General features: G+C 31.9%; 1 protein-coding gene across 1 annotated transcript; it reads right to left on the bottom strand.

Annotated features, from left to right (window-relative positions):
• Positions 1-2,443: 2,443 nt before the first annotated feature.
• On the bottom strand, positions 2,444-6,128 carry LOC122276171 (beta-amylase 1, chloroplastic-like). Its single transcript, XM_043085727.1, has 4 exons — positions 5,399-6,128; positions 4,092-4,302; positions 3,603-3,713; positions 2,444-3,523 (listed from the first exon to the last, which is right to left on the bottom strand). Exons 1-4 carry the CDS (start codon positions 6,007-6,009, stop codon positions 2,717-2,719), a joined length of 1,740 nt encoding a protein of 579 aa, XP_042941661.1. The 5' UTR covers positions 6,010-6,128; the 3' UTR covers positions 2,444-2,716.
• Positions 6,129-21,520: the final 15,392 nt, after the last annotated feature.

Raw genomic sequence — 21,520 nt, 5'->3', positions numbered from 1 at the left:
GGATGCTAATAAAATTTCTTTAAATACTAATTACATATATTAACCCAATACATGAAAATTACAAATTTTATTAAAAAAAAGGAGATATAATAATAATATTTATTATTATTTTGTCTTAAATTTACATAAATTAATGTAAAAATTTTACTTGTATGAATATTCTCAGATGAGAATTTTGAGTTTTAAGATTAAATATTAAAATATTATATTTTAATATTATTATTGTATTGAAATTTAAAAAAATCAAGAAAAAATTAAATTGTTTATTATATTTTATATGAAAATTTGAGAAAATTGTAATGATAAGATGAAAATTTTATATTTGTGATAAAAATTTCTTATGACCAAACACAACCTAAATCTCCAAAAGATATAATTTTATATATACACTAGGTAAAAGCAACGTGCAATGCACGTTTGCTTAATTTATATTTAATTTTTTTGTTAAGAATTAATTTTTTATTCATAAAGATGTAATATTTTTAGTTAATTAAATAACTAACGATATAATGTTTATATAATTAATAAATAATTACACGTTGTGATATATTATAAAAGAAAAACATTAATAGAATCTATAGTATGGTCCTATAAATAAACATTGTCCATAGTTTTATGAAAGTTGTTTGAGATAATTTTAATTCTATGATGACAATCCAACATTTTCCTCATCTTGCACTGCTTCAATAGAGAGGACATTAAAATGTCTATATTTTTTCTCTTTCAGTTTCTCTAGATCTACATAAACTTGAATCTTCCAATTTTTTTTTATAATTTTACTGCAACACTTTTAACATATGGTCAATATTCCTACAAATAAATATTGAATAGCAGATTAATCTTTCATATATTCAACGTATAAAGTAAGAAGAAAACAAAATATGAATAAACTATAATTTAACTATCGATTAAAAGAAAAACCCAACAAATCATAAACCTGAGAATTTCAAATTTTTTAAGTTTAGCTTCTGGAGAACCAAACGCAACATTATGATTTTCTTTCTGTCATAGCTATAATAATACATCAACGAAACCAACCAATGTTTATGAAATCAATCCTAAACTCTTCGTTGAATGAAAACATTTTCCTCTGAAATAGTAATCCAAGATAAACTAAGTAATTTGTAAACAGAATGAACCTATCTCATATGAGAACAAATTGTTTCCCTGATGTTTATATATAAAAAGTGGCTATGAAACAGATTTTTGTTGTTTTAACAGAAGTTTGTTGTTTTACTGTTAGTTTCAGTGTTCCCGTTAAAGTTAACTCCGTTTATTAAATCTGTCTAAATTCATTTCCAAATTTTTAATGATTAGTTTGAAAGCATATGTGTTTGAATGATGTCTGGAAAGAAAATGAGATGAGATGAGATTAGATAAGATATGTTTCCAAACATCCTTTAGATGCTATTTGAATAGTGAGTTAAGATTAAATGAGTTGAAATAAAAATTGAAAGTTAAATAAAATATTGTTAAAATATTATTTTTTTAATATTATTATTATTTTAGAATTTGAAAAAATTAAATTATTTATTATATTTTATGTAAAAATTTGATAAAGTTGTAATTATGAAATAAAATATTTTTACTATAACCTAAAGATGCTTAAGGATATTTATAGGTTCTTTTTCTTGTACAGCGACGTTAGCCCACATGGCTCACTTTGTATTCTTTTTATTTTTATTTTTTTAAGCAAGTATTCATTTAATATAAAGAAACATAAGGTACTTGTTTCTTTATATTCTACTTTTTATTCATAAATTTATTGTTTTAAACAATAAAAAATAATCTGATAATTAATGAAAAATATTTGATCAACTTATACCAGATAAATGGGATAATAGTATACAATTTAACTTGCTTTAAATAAAAATTATTTTTATAAAATAATTTATAAAATTAATATCATTTTACAAAAATATCTTCAATATAAAAATATTGCTTAAAAATATACACGTGCATCATTACTCTGCTGAAAAAGTATTGAAATATTGCATCCAAGCCATCCATCCACACAGGTATTGAAGAGTGTCTTACAGGCAGTGCGAGAGACGAAACCGTTGAAAAGCTTATAAACACATCCTCCTTTTTCGATCTTCGACCAACCAATGGACATGTTGCTAATAATAACATAATAAATGAATTCAATAAACGGAGTTAACTTTTAACGGAAGTGGTCAAATTAACAGTAAAACAACAAATTTCTGTTAAAATAATAAAAATCTGTTACATAGCCACTTTTTATATATAGAAGATATACATAAACCAACATCAATGCTTTAAAAGCGGCCAAAGCGATCTTTGAAGTTGCCCCCAAAACTGCCGAGCCCACACAAATCTAAGTGTATCATTAAACGTCACATTTTGGCACCAATTGCACGACCGTGCTTGAGAACAGATTATTTGACATTAACATCAAAGAGAGTATAACGAGATGGAGGAGTATATATAATTACGTATTATCCAATTAAGAGAGAGAAGACAGTGCATTTTGAACAACCAACCCTATAATCCCCATCTGATAAGACGACATTATACACTTTCAAAGTCTATAATTGTCCATCTTATAAGACAACATTAAACATTTCGATACATATTAAAATTAAAGAAAAGAGCTATAGAACACGAACAGGGTAGAGTCCCATCTTTTGTCACTATATGACTTTGTTCTACCCCCTAGTGTCCCAAGTTCAAAAGCAGGCATGACCTAAAATTCTTAGTGCATATGAGCAACAGCAGCTTCCTGCAGCAAAGGTTGGGTAACATGCACAAAATGCTCAGCTTCCCGCTCCACCTGCTCCCGACACCTGTGGGCATCCTTTCCTTCCTTCATCTTCTTCACAAATGCCACGAACCGCCTCCAGTTATCCTCCTGGAACAACTGCGGGTTCATCCTCAAGTACGTGAATGCACACATCTCTCTGTCCTGTGAATCTCCTTCTATATTCAATGACGATGCCTGAAGGATCTGCTCATGTGCATCTTCATCATAGCGAGGCAATGCATTTTCCCCAGCAAGTGGGACCTGTGCTTTCTGAGTGGCTAAAGCCACTTGCCTGACAAGCTTCTCAGGTGCACAAAGGGCATCCTGTGGCTGCTCATGATCACGCATCTCAATGCAAGTAAAATTGAAGATCGCACCATGACGGGCCAACATCTGGGCAATAGGAAGGTAACCATCTCGAAATCGAGTGTTATAATACCCAGCTGTGAGCTCAGGGGCGTGGGATCGAGTCCCGTAGTGCCAGTGGATGCCTGCAACCTTGACCGAAATTTTAACACCTGTATTCTCAAAGATCGATTTGGCTGATGCAAGTATTCTCTCCCCATGGTCTAGAAGCATCTGGGAGTACCAGCCCAGAAAGAATTCACCATAAGGGCCATCCCAACCTCCACCTTCTTTTTTGAAAAATGGGGTGTCTTCCGGCCAATTGTTGTACTGGCCAGCATCAGTGGGGCCTGTACTGCCCCATTCCGGCTTACTGGCAGCTTCAGCAGCAGCTTTCAAGCTACTCAGCATATACTACATCATTTTATGAGTATTAGCTAAGAACTGGAAATCTGCATGTTTTTGGCACGCAAAGAAAGAGATTGTAAAATACCTTGTCATAACACTGGAAGGCACCGATTCCCGGGAACTTCCATGTCCCATTCTGCTCTGGATAGGAAGGATATCGGAGCTCCCCTGCAGGACCCATTCCGACTTGGATTTCCTAAATGGGACAAATCACAAACCATTTAGCCAATAATTTTGATTATGTATTTGTCACCAAAGTGGAGAGTTAGTTATTTAAATTGAATAAAATATTTTTATAATATTATTTTTATTTTAAAATTTAAAAAAATTAACTTATTTATTATATTTTATTTAAAAATATAAAAAAAATTATAATAATTAGGTGACATTAATTTATTCATAACAACCCATTATACAAATGAGGCCTTAAAAACGAGTAGCCCTTCGGCACTGCACAATTTAGGCCATTCCTGACCTTGGAAGTCTTGAATTGCACAGATCACAGTTTATGCAAAACTATTGCGCACCAAAAATAAAAAATAAAAGTACAATATTGATGAGGATGAATTATTACCACGATGGTGTCACCAAGTAAGTGTTTGAAGTTATCTCTGAAGGCACGCATGAAGTCAGCATAACACTGGACCGGCGTTCGGCCCTTGAGTACTGGGAGGGTATCACAACCAAGTGATACATACTCATAATTCCTCCTTCCCCATTGATCAGTGTATGCAAGGTCCGGATCTCTATCAATCTCTTCCGCAGCCCACTTGGGCAAAGGAATACTGCAAGCGAAGTAACTAATTTTAAAACAGACCTATAAACTCGTAACTACTCCAAAACATTATCAATAATTAGAGGCTTAAAATTTTAAATAAATTTAATTATTTACTCAGAATCATATCCTCCCCTCGTTTAAGCCGGGGTTAGACCAAACAAAAATATGTGAAAAGTAATCCGTACTAATTTTAAATAAATTTAATTATTTACTCAGAATCATATCCTCCCCTCGTGTAAGCCAGGTTAGACCAAACAAAAATGTGAGAAAAGCAAAGTACGGATTACTTTTGAAATAGCTGCCTATTATCGTAATGGATATCACTTCGTACCATTCATTTATTATTTGAAATTTTTATTTTTATTTTTTTAACATCTTTAATTATTAAAATCTATATATATATATTCAATTAAATGATATTTACAGTCGTAATTATGTAAAAAAATTACAATTATTTTAAAAAAATAATTAATATAAGATCTATATAGAAAAAATTAACTTTTTAATCATAATCTCTATTTTTTTTTAAATAATTACGTAACACTTATAATTTTACGATTATACGAAATATTATTCATTCAATTTTCTTAATTATCAAATAATAAATAATAAAAATATATATAAATATATAATTAATAATAAATGAGCGGTAGAAACTAGAAAATAGGATGTATATTTTTTACTTTTCACATGTTTTGCCAAGCTGCCGTGAGCTCCGCACATCCTTGACGTGTTTGGCCTAAAATAAACCCCACGTTGCGTATCCCCCACGTTCCCCAAACCAAGACGAAATTGGAAAAAGGACGGTGCTACTCTGCCGCCCAGAGTGCACCGCTCCTTTTGACCGCACAGTAAAAAAAATTTTTTTTTCATTTTTCTTTTCAGATTTTTTTAATATATTTAAATATTTTAAAAAAATATAAAAAAAAATATCAATATACTTAAAATCATTTTTTTAATCACTAAAAAAATATATATATAAAAAAAAAATTTTGTTACCAGCGGTCATTTGAGGGGCACGGGAAGGGACATCCTAGCATTTTTCTTGGATAAAATAAGCGGAAAAAATTGATTTGAATATTAAAATGAGAAACGATACGCACGTGACGGAGTCGCCGACGTTTCCGCCACATTGGTGAAACGACATGACGGCCTGGACCTTGAGACCGTGCTTCTTTGCCATTTCGAGGAGCTCGGTGTAACCTCCCCAGTTGTACACACCCGGCGCGTCCCTCTCGACTAATCCCCACCACACGTCCATCATCACACCCTCAACCCCAGCGCTCTTCAGAGCCTGCAAGCTCGCGTTCATCGCCTTCCTCCTGTTCACCGTGTTGTTCATCGTCACGCTATCTAGAGGCATCATTACGTAGACTGGAACCCCGTTCCCCTTATCCTGCGCAACCCCCTCCCTGTACTCCCTCGCGGAAGTCTCCGTTGCCGGTTCTTTCAGCTCCGTCGCGAATGCTCGGCAGGCCACCGTTAGATCTGGCCGGGTCGCCCCTAGAATTGGAGACCGGCAAGGGCTCAGCGGCGGAGATATCGCGTCGACAATGTCTGGTTTTTGGACCCTGCATCTGAGACTTGACGCCGAAGGTTTCCACACAGCGGATGCGCTCAGAGTCGCCGTAGACTCTCCGGTTGTGGTCCCGGTCTCCACTGGAATCGGTGTTCCGGCAAGGGCCCCGATCTGGTGCGTCATGCTCAGAGACATTTGTTTGCAATTGCTGAAATATGGAACCGAAGCAGAAATTCAGAGAGAGAAGAAAGCGTGGGAAAGTTTTGAAAATCGGGAATTCGACCTGAGCAGTGGGAAAGTAAGCGTAGGAGGAGCTCTGGCATTTATATAGCTCGGATCGGGTAAAATCATGCGCCGCGTTTATATTACTACACGTGGCGGAAGAGTGCCGGTCGATGAGGCGACGGCTACGATAACTCGGTGCAGGTGAGGATGGACGGTAGATATGTTATTGCGCGTGAAGTTTCCAGCGAATGCGATGTAGGCGGTTTGAGTAAGAGATTTTGGGGCAGGCGGTGGGAACACGTGTTAGAAAGAGACTGGTCACGTGTCCGGCCCCTTCGACGTCCACGAAAATAAAAAGATAAGGTAGACCCCGTTGAGTAGTTGACACGTGACGGTCAAGGGATGAAGTAAGCTGCCGGGTGAGTGGCCTCGATCGATCAAACTGGTAGGCCAAGATTGAAGTACTTTTCCGACCATTAAGCGAATTTATTAATTTTTAAATTTAGTTTTTCCAAAAGATAAATGATAATTTAATAATAATAAAAATAATTTATTTTACATAATATATAAAAGAGTTGTAAGGTAATAATTTTTCATCCATAATATATTATATCTCATTTCTATTTGTTTGTATTTTGTGGCATTATCAATCAATTAATTTATTATTTTAAAATAAGTATCACTTTTTCCTTTTTAATGAAAAACACATTGATCCAGTAAAATCCAGTTCAATTCAACATAAAGACAGATCTGATATGATAGGACATCTGCCACGTCTACCAGTACTTTGATTACAACAAGATAAGCATCAACTTAACTATTGACAGTCAAGCTGTAATTATTGATTTACGAAAGTTTTTAATTAAATAAAATATTATTAAAATATAACTTTTTAATTTTAAAATTTTAAAATTAAATTATTTATTATATTTTATTTAAAAATTTAAAAGATTATAATAATTAAATAAAATAAATTAAATTAATTTATAAAATTAAATTAATTTATAATAATTAAATAAAATAAAATAAATTGAGATTACCTATCATCCAAACAAAACTGAATTGCCTTCCATCATGAGTTGTTCATCTTTATCCATTTTAAAGCAATTTCACCTTATTAGCGGAGCACACTTTGAGAGTAATGCCAACTTAAAAGTCATTACATTGCTTGTAGTCTGTAGACGTAGACCAGAGCCAGACTTTAATCCCTTTTTAAGAAAGAGGCAGCATATTCTTTTAAAGGCTAGAATGGGCAATAGCGAAAACCCATTAATCTAATCTCAGCAACAAAAATAAAAATAAAAATCATAACAACTGATGTGATATTAAAAAAATATGTATTTAGTTAAATTAATATTCAATAGTTATAAAATTTACGAATTAATGATTTAATTTTTAACAATTATATTAAAAAAATTATTTCACGAGTTTGAATCACAAAATGAGTGAGCTACATAGGCAGGATTAGAGATTTGGAAACATCCTAAAATCTAAAATGACTATTGATTAATGAACAATATGCCTTACAGAGGAAAAATAAATAAATAAACACCATTAAATCTTGTTAATTTGTTTGTCTTAATTAAGGGGGTTGGCGGTCCATCATTTTCTCCTGATCGGACTGGACTGAACATCTATAGGAACCAAACTAGTCTCATCCTATCCATTGGGTCCGATCTAATTATTATTTTTTATTCTTTTTTCTCTAGATAAATCAATAAATAAATTTATTTAAATTATTAAATTAAAATTAAGTGAATTATTTATGTAGATTATATATCTAACTTATTAAAAAATTATTTTTATATGATCAATGATAATAAATTAAATAAAAATTACATAATCAACTTATATATATTATTATATAAAAATAATATATTAAATTATTAAAAATATTTTTAAAATATATATAGGAACTCGATTCGATTTCGTCGATTTTTTCCATCCAGAATGACCAATGCTCATCCCTAGTCTTGACAAGACAAGATAATTCTAAAAATTAATAGAGAGTCGTTAATATCTTATTTTCTTTTTAATTTTTCTTTATAAGCGGATTATTTTTCTCTTCTCAACCTCCACCTCTCCCGTTAACTTTGTGAATTGGGATCTTATTCTTATACATAACATCATTCAGTTCTTATATTTAAAAAAGGAGAAATGATATTTGTGAGTACGTAAAAGTCGTGCAATAACTTTAAAAAAAATGAATAAATACAATATTCACAATAAAATAAATTACTTTTTTAATCACAAATCTCAATCTTTTTCTAAACGACTACACGACGCTTACATAATCTATAACTATATGTATTATTACTCTCAACAAAGTTTTATATTTAAAAATTTGTTGCATGAATATATTACTCATTGTGAGAATTATTATAGTTACAAAAAGTTAAAACACTTATAATCTTTAATTTGGAAAGTAAATCTGCAAATAGATTTTTTTTTTTTAGATTTAAATAAGAAGTATAAATAAGATTACGAAAAATAATTTTTATAACTCTTTTCACGATTTTTAATTGTTACCCAGATAACTAACACAAGAGGGGGCGTGAATTGAGTTGTATTAAAAAAAATAACAATTATAAATCAAATATATAATATAAAATATAAACAAAATATGAAATAACAATAAATATAAAGAGTAAGGGTAAGAGAGAAGCAAACTCAATATGTTAACGAGGTTCGGTCCTACTGCCTACGTCCTCGCCTCAAGCTACCCCTTGAGGATTCCCAAATTCACTATTCAACATCCTTCAGGTGGAGATAGAAACCTATTACACCTTTGAACAACACCGCTACAAAGGATCCGTGTAGAACACCCTCTACACTTCCAATCACCTTACACGTGGTGATTCAACTATTCCCCGTGTAGAATACTTTCTACACACACAAGGGTTATACACACTATTTTTCTGATACAAGAGCTGATAGTGGGTAGGTTATCAGAAAACACTCATCAATGAGTGAAATAAGAACAATACAGCGCAAACTATATCTCTCAAAATGAACAAGGATTAAGGCTCAATGCTTAGAGAAGAGAGAATGAAAGCTTTGAATGAATGTTGTATGCTCTTGGTGTTGTGAATGTGAAACTCTCAAATGATTTATTTATAGGCATATGAGACTTCATATTCAAATTTAAAAAGATTCGCATGTCAAAGACAACATCATTCACTTTTTCAAAAAATTCAAATAAAATGTTCTTCTTTTTCAATTGTCAAAGACAACATCATTCACTTTTTCAAAAAAAATCAAACCTAATCTTTTACTTTTGGCATATGACAAAATGAGCACACTTTCCTTTTCAAAAAATTCAAACCTAATCTTTTACTTTTTGCATATGACAAAATGAGCACACTTTACTTTTCAAATTTTTCAAACAAAATCATCTACCTTTTGTATAAGTCTAAAAAAGCATCAATCACTTTTGAAAATATTCAAATAAAACATGCACATGTGAAAGATGACAATCAATCATCTTTAATATTTTCAAAGTTTAACCCTTTAATCAAGGCATGCACATGCAAAAGATGACAATCAATCATCTTTCAAAATTTTCAAATTTAATTTTCAAAAATATTCATGCACATGTGGAAAATGTATTTTAATGCTTTATGATAAAATATTAATTTTGAGCATTAATCCTAATTTCGAATTTTAAGAGATTTACAACATTACTATATAACTTTAATGTGAATTTGTTCCCTTCTTGCTCATGCTTGTTTCCTTGATGTGCTTGACTCCATTGTGTAGACAACTTGAGTTTGAGACTTCTTTATTCTTTGAATTCATTTGTTATCATCAAAATCCATGTGTAAATATATAATTACACAAAACTTGAAATCTTGGGTTCAACAATTTCCCCCTTTTTTATGATGACAAATACTTGATAGAACCTGAAAGCTGTATTAATACTTAAGCTCCCCCTGAGAATGTGCGTTAGTTTTTAAGCAAAAGTATAAATATAATTTCAAGCATATATAATAAGTTTAGCAATTCAAACAATGTTAATGTTATAGTCTAATACTTCTCCCCCTTTTGGCATCATTAAAAAGGATCGGCAGCAAATAAATGGACTAAAGAAAACGATGCGTTTAATAGTCACTGTAGATAGTTGAAAAAGGAGCCGTCCGTGACCCGAAAAATGCTGCAAAGACTCGAGGCCTAACTCTATGAATTTAATACGGCTGAAGATTTAAACAATCGCCTGATGTTGTTGACAAACGGGATTGAAGGCTCCGAGTTTCTATAAAAAAAATGATCATTTTCATCTATCGAATGCCAAAAAAAATAATCGCTTCTTGACCTGAGTTCTGTTTTTCCATAACGATAGAATGGCCAAACAATTCTCTTCCACTAATGTTCCAGACTTGAATCAGGAACCCTTGACGCATCAACCATCAATCTTTTCTCCTGAGGCCGTCAACACCATGATAGGAGCAGAGAACTGCTTTTCTAGTAGGACTGATTCTGAGATTATTGCAGAATCAAGAATGCTCAGTAGTCAATATGTTGCCTCTGTTACGATCATGTCTCGGAGGTTAATGGCGAGGATGAGTGAGATTGATCATCTTAACATCCAAATATCTGAGTTACGACAGAAGCTTGCTAATAAGGATAGAGAGAATAAAAGGCTAAAGCAGGAAAATAAAGAGTTGAAAAAATTTACAGATTGGTATGCTCATGATCTGCAACCACGAATAGAGGAGCTGGAACGAGAAAGGGTTCAGATACAAGGTTAACATCGGCAGATAACAGCAGAGGTTCATCGTTTACTAGAAAAATAGGGACAATCTACTGTTAATCTCGCTGGCTTAGTAAGAAGACTTTTGACAATGTGTGTCCAGTATATCTTGTATTTCTTTTGACTAAATAAGATTTGAAGAGATAATAGTTTGTCTTATTCTTTATGCTATCTCTATAAAATCAGTCTTAAAATTCATCCGATTTGGATCAAATGTTATTCTCATCTCTATAACTCATCTGCATTCCTTCAACATTCTCACTTTAAGTTTTCAATTCTTTTCTCAATGGCTCATTCTTCTAACATTCCTCTAGATCCATCCATGAGGTATTCTACACCTCAATCTCCTGTCCTTTCTGCAGCTACCATTGGTGCCATGTTGCAGCAAGAGAATAATAGTTTGGCTAATAAGTCAGACTCCAATGCTATCTACGACTTGGTGTGTGACGCCCCCAAATTCCGTTTGGGATCGGACGGACATTTGAAGCGTCGAGACATGCAACACAAGGTTACCTGCCCCCGTTCATGACATATAAGATGCAATAATCCTAACATGCATCTAACATTATGCAATATTCGCAGCGGATAATTTTTTTCTTTAGCAATACTATACATCAAATTGAAAATATTCCAATACTTAAAACATACTTCATACATAAAGATCCATTGAATAACTAAGATCACAGCACTATTCCAAAATAGTTATGATCCAAAAGTATTGGAAATGCAACTCCATCGTACAAGTAGTAATTTAACTACTATATTAACATTAACGACACACCGTCGTTCAGTCGACTGTGTCTAGTTGGTCAGCTCCTGCTCGTCCTTCAGGTCCTGTAACAAGATCTACCATTCGGGAGGAATGGTAGTTGGGACTACCACAGTGAGATTTGATTACAAATCTCAGCAAGTTAACAAAAAAACTTCCATACAGACTAATGATGCATGGATGACAGTAAAAGCATAAATGCATAATCAAATTCATAAGTAATTAAAGAATAACTTAGCGTACAACATAGCATAATTGACATAACTTAAATTGAAACATGAACTGAACTTGACTTAGCATGAACTTGCTCTGAAACATGAATTAACATGAAAAATACATACTCCACAGTTGTTGTGGCCCCATGTATTCTACGTGCAAATACATACTCCACAGTTGTTGTGGCCCCATGTATTCTACACAAACTTGACTTAACATTAAAAATACATATTCCACAGTTGTTGTGGCCCCATATATTCTACACATCACTATGCAGTTAAATACATACTCCACAGTTGTTGTGGCCCAATGTATTCTACATAAACTTGACTTAACATGAAAAATACATACTCCACAGTTGTTGTGGCCCCATGTATTCTACGTGTAAATACATACTCCACAGTTGTTGTAGCCTCATGTATTCTACATAAACTTGACTTAACATGAAAAATACATACTCCACAGTTGTTGTGGCCCCATGTATTTTACGCATCACAATTGTAGTTAAATACATACTCCACAGTTGTTGTGGCCCCATGTATTCTACACAAACTTGACTTAACATTAAAAATACATACTCTACAGTTGTTGTGGCCCCATGTATTCTACACAAACTTGACTTAACATGAAAAATACATACTCCACAGTTGTTGTGGCCCCATGTATTTTACGCATCACAATTGTAGTTAAATACATACTCCACAGTTGTTGTGGCCCCATGTATTCTACATAAAGTTGACTTGAACATAACTTGAAATACATGACTAACTTGAGAGAGAAAACATTTCGTAACATGGCATAACATATAATAAACAACATATTTAACATGACATACTTGCAACAATGAATATTACATGACTTGACATACATGTAATAGATGGCATACTTAGCATGACGTACTTGTAACGTACAATAATACATGACAGAATATATTATGTAACAGATAAAAACTGATGACAGAATAAATTTTGTATAACAGACAATTACGTGATAACTTAGCATGGCATGACATATATAATAACACATATACATATACTGTAGTTCCTTTACTTAGCACACATACACAGTAGACTGTTAGTAAGTTAAAAGCTAACTTACCTCGATCTCCGCGTTTCTTATAAAACTTCAAGTGTGATCACGAGGAACTGAAATTAGTGATTCTAAAAGTTAGCACTAGATCACTAATAACTTGAAATATGGAAAATACTTTAAAGAGTAAAATTTCCATTTTACTCTCTACATGTAGGAAAATGACCTTTTTACCGATAACTTAAGGATTTTGCATACTAACTCTAAAAGTCACCAAAATGTACATACCTCATGTAAATTTTATCCTCAACTCAAATATCAATTTATAAAAATTTAAAACTAATCACAACTATTAAAACTCCATAGGGCCGAAATTCTCATATGCTATTTCTATTGATTTTTATTTCCAACTTGTTTTGATCAACCTTTTGATCTATGACTTATAAATATGTGATCTTCAAACCAAACCATCACATGGTTTAAAAAGATGTCCTAAAACATATATAAGCTTCTAATTCAAGATCACATGGTTAAAAATTAACCAAAACATAAATTTAGTCAAGAACATCCACAATTTGGCTTATCTGAATATCTTTTTACATAAAATTTCATATCTTTGAAACTAACATCAAATATCTTCAAAATAATAATATAACATGTATATAAGATGCTTAGGATCCTCCAATAAAATTATCAAAGTCATTAGAATAGGTTTAGACCACCAAAGAGTTAAACTTTCTCAAAACAGAAACTGTTTTTCCTCTTCCAGTTTCTAAGTTTCTAAATCTAAGAAAATCTTTCATCAAAACCTTTAATCATGCAAAACTCCTCAACCAATAGTCATATATACATGTTAACAATACTCCATAAAAATTTCGGACCAATATCTATCCATTAGATTGGTCAAAAACTCCAAACTATAACATATTCTCCAGTTTATCTCCCAGAATGACCTTTCTATAGTTTAATCAATATTTGACTGACCAAATGATCTTCAAATGAGGCAAATAAGATATACATGTAAACTAGACTAAAAAAGGAACAACTTATATGAAGGAGACTTTATGATAAAACACTTACAAAAACTTCGAAATGGGCGTGCAAAAGAACTCCTAAAAGCTGTCTGAGAGAAAGTATTTGATATTCTTTTAAAGAAACGTGTAAATGAAGATAATTTCATGGGGAGGGGTGGCTGGAGAGATACTTATGGATGAGATATGGAAGAAATAAGGTTAGAGTGAGAGTTAAGTGTAGGACTCTCTTACCCGAAGTGAGAGTTAAGTGTAGGACTCTCTTACCCGGAGTGAGAGTGGAGTGTAGGACTCTCTTACCTAATAATATCTACAAAAATCAACTCAAGATATTTTTACCCAATAATATTCATGAAAATTACTTCAAGATATTTCTTTTTATCCAATAATATCTACAGTTTTGAACAGACGTTTTGTCCGAAAATATGAAAAAATGTTATTGCGCCATAAGATTTTAAATAACCCTCCGAGTCTAATGGCACAAACCATAATACATTTTGACACTTCTAACTATCTCCAATAATCAAAACACACTTCTGATACCATGGTAAATAATAACACTAACTATGTAGTTAGACAAAAACCTATACGATTAATGGATTCGTGAAAACTTATGGGGTTTTCACGAGATTCCTAAGTTAATAGAAATTTTACGATTGAATTTCTAGCGGGCTGTTACATGGTGAGTCTTGGGACTCGCTACTCATCTTTTATTATTGCTTTTTCCCAGCGGGTACAAGCCAAAAACCATGAGGTTGAAAGGCTTAAAGAATAAATTGTTGTACTTCAACGAATTGTTCAAGAGTCTCACACAAGGGAAGGAATCATTCGACAGAAAAATAAACAGTTGAAATCTTTATTAGATTCTTCATTCCGCTTGCCGGTTCCCATGGATAAGAATGACATGATATTGTATGAAGAGAATGAGCGTCTCAAAAATGAGGCTAAGAATCTCAAGTTTATGTAAAAGTATTTAAAAAAATCTATCTCTATTTTTATTGACTCTAGTCTATCTTTTAAGAGATATTCATAGCATGCATCATACCTATTTCTCTTCTGATCATACATAATCTATCTTCTGGTAAAGGCTTTGTGAAAATATCTGCTAACTGATCATGTGTGTTTGTGAATTCTAGTATTATATCGCCTTTCTGCACATGATCTCGAAGAAAATGATATCTTATTTCAATATGCTTAGTTCTAGAATGTTGTATTGGGTTCTTTGAAAGATTTATAGCACTTGTATTATCACATTTGATTGGAATGTGATTATACTTGAGTTTAAAATCTTCAAGTTGTTGTTTCATGTAGAGAACTTGAGCACAACAACTATCCGTAGCAACATATTCTGCCTCAGCAGTAGATAGTGCAACAGAATTTTATTTTTTACTGAACCAGGAAACTAATTCATGACCTAAGAAATGACATGCTCCACTAGTGCTTTTTCGATCTATTTTACAGCCAGTATAATCTGCATCTGTGTAGCTGATTAGATCGAAAGATGTGTGCTTAGGGTACCATAACCCTAGGTTAATTATACCACTAAGATATCTAAGAATGCGCTTAACTGCAATTAAATGTGATTCTTTTGGAGATGATTGAAAGTGTGCACATAAGCACACACTAAACATAATATCTGGTCTACTGGCTGTTAAATATAATAAGCTACCAATCATACCTCGATATATTTTCGAGTCAACTGACTTATCGGATTCATCTTTATCAAGTTTAGTTGATGGGCTCATTGGTGTTCCAATTTCCTTAGCATTTTCCATTCCAAACTTTTTCAGTAATTCCTTAATATATTTTGATTGATTGATGAATGTCCCACTTTTTGCTTGCTTAATTTGCAATCCGAGAAAGAATGTAAGTTCTCCCATCATGCTCATCTCAAATTCTTCCTGCATAATCTTAGCAAAAACTTGACACATATTTTCATTAGTAGCACCGAATATTATATCATCAACATAAATCTGAATTAAAAAAATATCATCATTTTCATATTTAATGAAAAGAGTTGTGTCGATTTTTCCTCTTGAAAAACCTTTTTCAATCAAGAAACCACTGAGTCTCTCGTACCAAGCTCTAGGAACTTGTTTAAGTCCACATAGTGTTTTTGTGAGTTTTTCAAAACCTGGAGGTTGCTCAACATATACCTCTTCATTTATAAAACCATTTAAAAAAGCACTTTTAACATCCATTTGATAAAGTTTGAAATCTTTATAACAAGCATATGCAAGTAGCATTTGAATAGCTTCTAATCTTGCAACAGGTGCATATGTCTCATCATAATCGATTCCTTCTTCTTGATTAAAACATTGGGCTACAAGTCGAGCCTTATTTCTAGTAATAACTCCGGACTCATCTTTCTTATTTCTAAAAATCTATTTTGTTCCAATAATAGTATGATTTTTGGGTCTAGGAACAAGTGTCCAAACATCATTTCTTTTAAATTGATTCAATTCTTCTTGCATAGTTAGAATCCAAGATTCATCAAGAAGTGCATCATCAATATTTTTGGGTTCAATTTGAGATAGAAAAGTAGTATGATTGCAAATATTTCTAAGAGATGATCGAGTACTTACAACTTGTGAAGGTTCTCCCAAAATTTGTTCCACTGGATGATCTTTCACAAATTTCCACTGTTTGGTTGCATCTTGTATTAAATTTTGATGATCTTTTCTGATGGCTCCATGTTGAACTTCCTATATTGTTTTCTCTTTGTTGAGATTGAGACTTTCTGTGTTATTTATACATTCTGTTTCTTCATCAATAGATTTCTTGGAGAGTGGAGAATTAGATTCATCAAATACTACATGCATAAATTCTTGTACAGTCAAAGTCTTTTTATTGAATACTCTATAAGCTTTACTATTAGTAGAATACCCGAAAAAGATACATTCATCAGATTTTGCATCAAACTTGTCTAAATTATCCCTGTCATTCAAAATAAAACATTTGCATCCAAATATATGAAAGTAACCAATGTTGGGTTTTTTCTCATTCCAAAGCTCATAGGGGGTTTTATCTAACTTAGACGTTAGCATAACTCTATTTATAACATAACATGCAGTACTTACCGCTTCAGCCCAAAAATAACTAGGCAAGTTGTTCTCATTGAGCATTGTTCTTGCCATTTCTTGAAGAGATCTATTTTTCCTCTCTACTACCCCATTTTGTTGAGGAGTTCGAGGAGTAGAAAAATTATGCACAAAACCGTTTTCATCACAAAATGTTTCAATATTTTTATTAACAAACTCTTTTCCCCTATCATTTCGGATACTTGAAATAGTATAACCCTTTTCATTTTGAATTCTATTGCATAACTTGGTAAAGGCATTATGTGCCTCATCTTTATGAGCAAGAAAGATGACCCAAGTATATCTAGAGAAATCATCAACAATAACAAATGCATAATATTTTCCTCCTAGACTTGCAACTCTATTTGGTCCAAAAAGATCCATGTATATCAGTTGCAATGGTCTAGTAGTGAAAATATGTTTCTTAGTTTTAAAAGAAGTTTTTGTTTGTTTACCAAATTGACATGCATCACAAATTTTGTTTTTAAGAAAATATGTTTTTGGTAAACCTCTTATAAGATCATTTTTTGAAAGTTTGGAAATAAGTTCCATGTTGGCATGACCTAATCTTCTATGCCATAACCAACTAGTTTCATTTTGAGCTGAAAAGCAAATAGCATCTTGTGAGGTAATTTCTTCAAAATCAATTGTATAAACATTATTGTTTCTAAAAGCAATAAAACAAATATTACAATCATGATCATTCAAAATAATGCATTTATCCATTTTAAAAGTAACTGTAAATCCTTTATCACATAATTGACTTATGCTCAAAAGATTATGTTTTAAACTTTCAACAAATAGAACATCTTCAATTATAAGAGAAGATTTATTATCAATTTTACCTATTCCCACGATCTTCCCTTTCGAGTTGTCTCCAAATGTCACGTGTCCTTCTTCTTTAGATCTAAGATCAAAAAACTTAGTCTTGTCTCCCGTCATGTGTCTTAAACATCCACTATCTAAAAACCATTTGTTTTTGCTTGTGAAAGACTTCATGCATACCTATAAAAACAATTAAAATGATTTTTCTTGGTACCCAAGTTCTTTGGGTCCTTTATTTATTAGTATTAGAAGAAACAAGATTTTTAGGTACCCATATGGCCCTAATAGTCATTGTATGATTTCTTCTAATAGGATAAGTATGATAATTATGACCATTTCTATTACAAAAATTGCAAATAGCATGTGACATATATGAAAAACTTGAATGATTATAATAATATCCTTTTTTGACAAAATTATTTTTATGAAAAGAATTTTGAATATTAGTCTTTGATGTAAAATGATTATCAAAGAAATTTTTATAATGTTTGTATTTTTGTTTTGGCATATATCTCAAACCTGCCTTGTCAAAAACACATCTTTGACTACCAAGAAGTTTTTCAAAATTTCTTTTTCCATTCGTAAAGTTTTCAACAATATTTTCTAAATCGATTTTCTTCTTATTCAATTCAAGATTTTCATCTTTCAAAATGATATTTTCTTTTTTTAAAATTTCAATTTCGTTTGTTAAAGAAGAATTTTTCTTTTTCAAAGCAGTATACTTGATTCCCAATTTTTCAAATTCTTCATATACCTCTTCTAAAACATTTTGCAACTCTTCATATGAAAGATCTTCAATATTATCAAGATTTGTTACCTCAATGTTATCTTTAGCCATAAGACAAAGATTTGCTGATTCTCCATTGCTTGCTTCACTATCTGAACTACTTGAATCATCATCCCATGTAGCTTTCATTACTTTCTTGCCCTTGTTTCGATCTTTCTTTAGCAGAGGACAATCTGGTTTGATATGACCAGGTTTATTGCATTTATAACAAATTAAAGTGTCATTTTTACCTGAATCTTTCTTGGAAAACTTTGTGAAAGATTTCCTTGGAGGAGTTCTATTTTTCTTCAAGAACCTCTGAATTCTTCTTGTTATCATCGCAACTTCTTCATCTTTATCTTCATTTTCCTCATCTTCATCACTTTCACTTTCATGAGGAACAGCTTTAAGTGCTAAGCTCTTCTTTGGCTTTCCTTCTTCTTCTCCTCTTTTCAATGTGTACTCATGGGTGATAAGTGACCCGATGAGTTCATTGACTTTGAACTTCTTGAGGTCTCTAGCTTCAAGAATCGCTGTCACTTTTGATTCCCAGCGTTTTGGTAGAGAGTTGAGAATTTTTCTTACTATCTCCACCTTGGAATAAACTTTGCCAAGAGCTGTCAAGCTGTTTATGATGTTAGTAAAACCAGTGTGCATACTAGAAATAGATTCATCATCATTCATCTTAAACATTTCATATTCATGAGTAAGAATATAAATTTTTGATTCCTTGACTTGCGAAGTTCTTTCATAAGTAACTTCCAAGTTATCCCAAATTTCTTTTGCCGTAGCACAAGTCATTATTCTATTAAATTCATTTCCATTGAGAGCATTAAATAATAAATTCATAGCAGTTAAATTCAAAGTATAAAGTCTATCGTCTTCACGATCAAACTCTTCTTCTTCCTTTTTGACCTTTACTCCATCAACCACTTTTGTTGGAATATAAGGTTCATTTACAATACATTTCCAGATTTTTCGACCTTGAGCTTGAAGGAATATTCTTATTCTAACTTTCCAGAATGAGTAATTATCTCTACAAAAGAGTGGAGGCCGACTGCTAGATTGACCTTCACCAAACGAAGCTGAAATGTTAGCCATAAGATCTTAACTCAAAAGATAGTTAGTCTTAATAGAGCTCTTAGCTCTGATACCAATTGTTGCCCAAATGACTAACACAAGAGGGGGGTGAATTGAGTTGTATTAAAAAAAATAACAATTATAAATTAAATATATAATATAAAATATAAACAAAATATGAAATAACAATAAATATAAAGAGTAAGGGTAAGAGATAAGCAAACTCAGTATGTTAACGAGATTCGGCCCCACTGCCTACGTCCTCGCCTCAAGCTACCCGTTGAGGATTCCCAAATTCACTATTCAACCTCCTTCAGGTGGAGATAGAAACTTATTACACCTTTGAACAATACCGCTACAAAGGATCAGTGTAGAACACCCTCTACACTTGCAATCACCTTACACGTGGTGATTCAACTATTCTCCGTGTAGAATACTTTCTACACACACAAGGGTTATACACACCATTTTTCTTATACAAGAGCTGATAGTGGGTAGGTTATCAGAAAACACTCCTCAATGAGTGAAATAAGAACAATACAGCGCAAACTATATCTCTCAAAATAAATAAGGATTAAAGCTCAATACTTAGAGAAGAGAGAATGAAAGCTTTGAATGAATGTTGTATGCTCTTGGTGTTGTGAATGTGAAGCTCTCAAATGATCTATTTATAGGCATATGAGATTTCATATTCAAATTTAAAAAGATTCACATGTCAAAGACAACATCATTCACTTTTTCAAAAAATTCAAATAAAAGGTTCTTCTTTTTCAATTGTCAAAGACAACATCATTCACTTTTAAAAAAAAAATCAAACCTAATCTTTTACTTTTGGCATATGACAAAATGAGCACACTTTCCTTTTCAAAAAATTCAAATCTAATCTTTTACTTTTTGCATATGACAAAATGAGCACACTTTACTTTTTAAATTTTTCAAACAAAATCATCTACCTTTTGTATAAGTCTAAAAAAGCATCAATCACTTTTGAAAATATTCAAATAAAACATGCACATGTGAAAGATGACAATCAATCATCTTTAATATTTTCAAAGTTCAACACTTTAATTAAGGCATGCACATGCAAAAGATGACAATCAATCATCTTTCAAAATTTTCAAATTTAATTTTCAAAAATATTCGTGCACATGTGGAAAATGTATTTTAATGCTTTATGATAAAATATTAATTTTGAGCATTAATCCTAATTTCGAATTTTAAGAGATTTACAACATTACTCTATAACTTTAATCTGAACTTGTTCCCTTCTTGTTCATGCTTGTTTCCTTGATGTGCTTGACTCTATTGTGTAGACAACTTGAGCTTGAGACTTCTTTATTCTTTGACTTCATTTGTTATCATCAAAATCCATGTGTAAATATATAATTACACAAAACTTGAAATCTTGGATTCAACATTAATAAAGTGTCTTGATAAAAAATAAAAAATAAAATTTCTCTTTTCATGATCATTAATAAAATGAAAGATGATGATGTAAATTTTGAAATTTATATGAATTTTGTTAAGAGAAATGTTAAATATACTAAAACAAATTATATAAAAAATTTTATTCTACACATTAGAGCATTGACATTGGCTTCAGTTACTTCGATAAGTTGTTAATTTAGGCTGTCAGTTATGAAGCTCTATCATTTGGGATACAAATTGGAAAACAGAGATGATTCAAGTGCAAAATGCAAAATTTCACCCAGAAAAAGGTTCGCACGAGAAGAAAAACACAAAATAATAATAACAATGGCAATAATAACTAAGAAAAAGAAGCCAACGAGTTCCTACAATAAATAAAAAAAATCAACTAACTGTCCAACCTTATCATGAAGGATACTGGAACAAAGTTCGTGATTTTTAGGAAGATTGAAAAAGTAGATAAAGAAATCAGCTTTGAATCATATATACCAAGATATAAAGTTTCCC

This window comes from Carya illinoinensis, chromosome 1 (genome assembly GCF_018687715.1).
Source record: "Carya illinoinensis cultivar Pawnee chromosome 1, C.illinoinensisPawnee_v1, whole genome shotgun sequence".
Lineage (NCBI taxonomy): Eukaryota > Viridiplantae > Streptophyta > Magnoliopsida > Fagales > Juglandaceae > Carya > Carya illinoinensis.
Note: the sequence above shows the minus strand (reverse complement) of the source record. Positions and strands in the feature narration are given on the sequence as shown.

What these genes read in the sequence shown, in the direction of transcription:
- LOC122276171 (XM_043085727.1), bottom strand. Translation starts at nt 6,009, where the DNA reads ATGTCTCTGAGCATGACGCACCAGATCGGGGCCCTTGCCGGAACACCG. An exon ending in AACGTCGGCGACTCCGTCAC is followed by an intron (nt 4,303 to 5,398) that starts GTGCGTATCGTT and finishes CTTCGCTTGCAG; the next exon opens with TATTCCTTTGCCCAAGTGGG. An exon ending in TACTTGGTGACACCATCGTG is followed by an intron (nt 3,714 to 4,091) that starts GTAATAATTCAT and finishes TGTCCCATTTAG; the next exon opens with GAAATCCAAGTCGGAATGGG.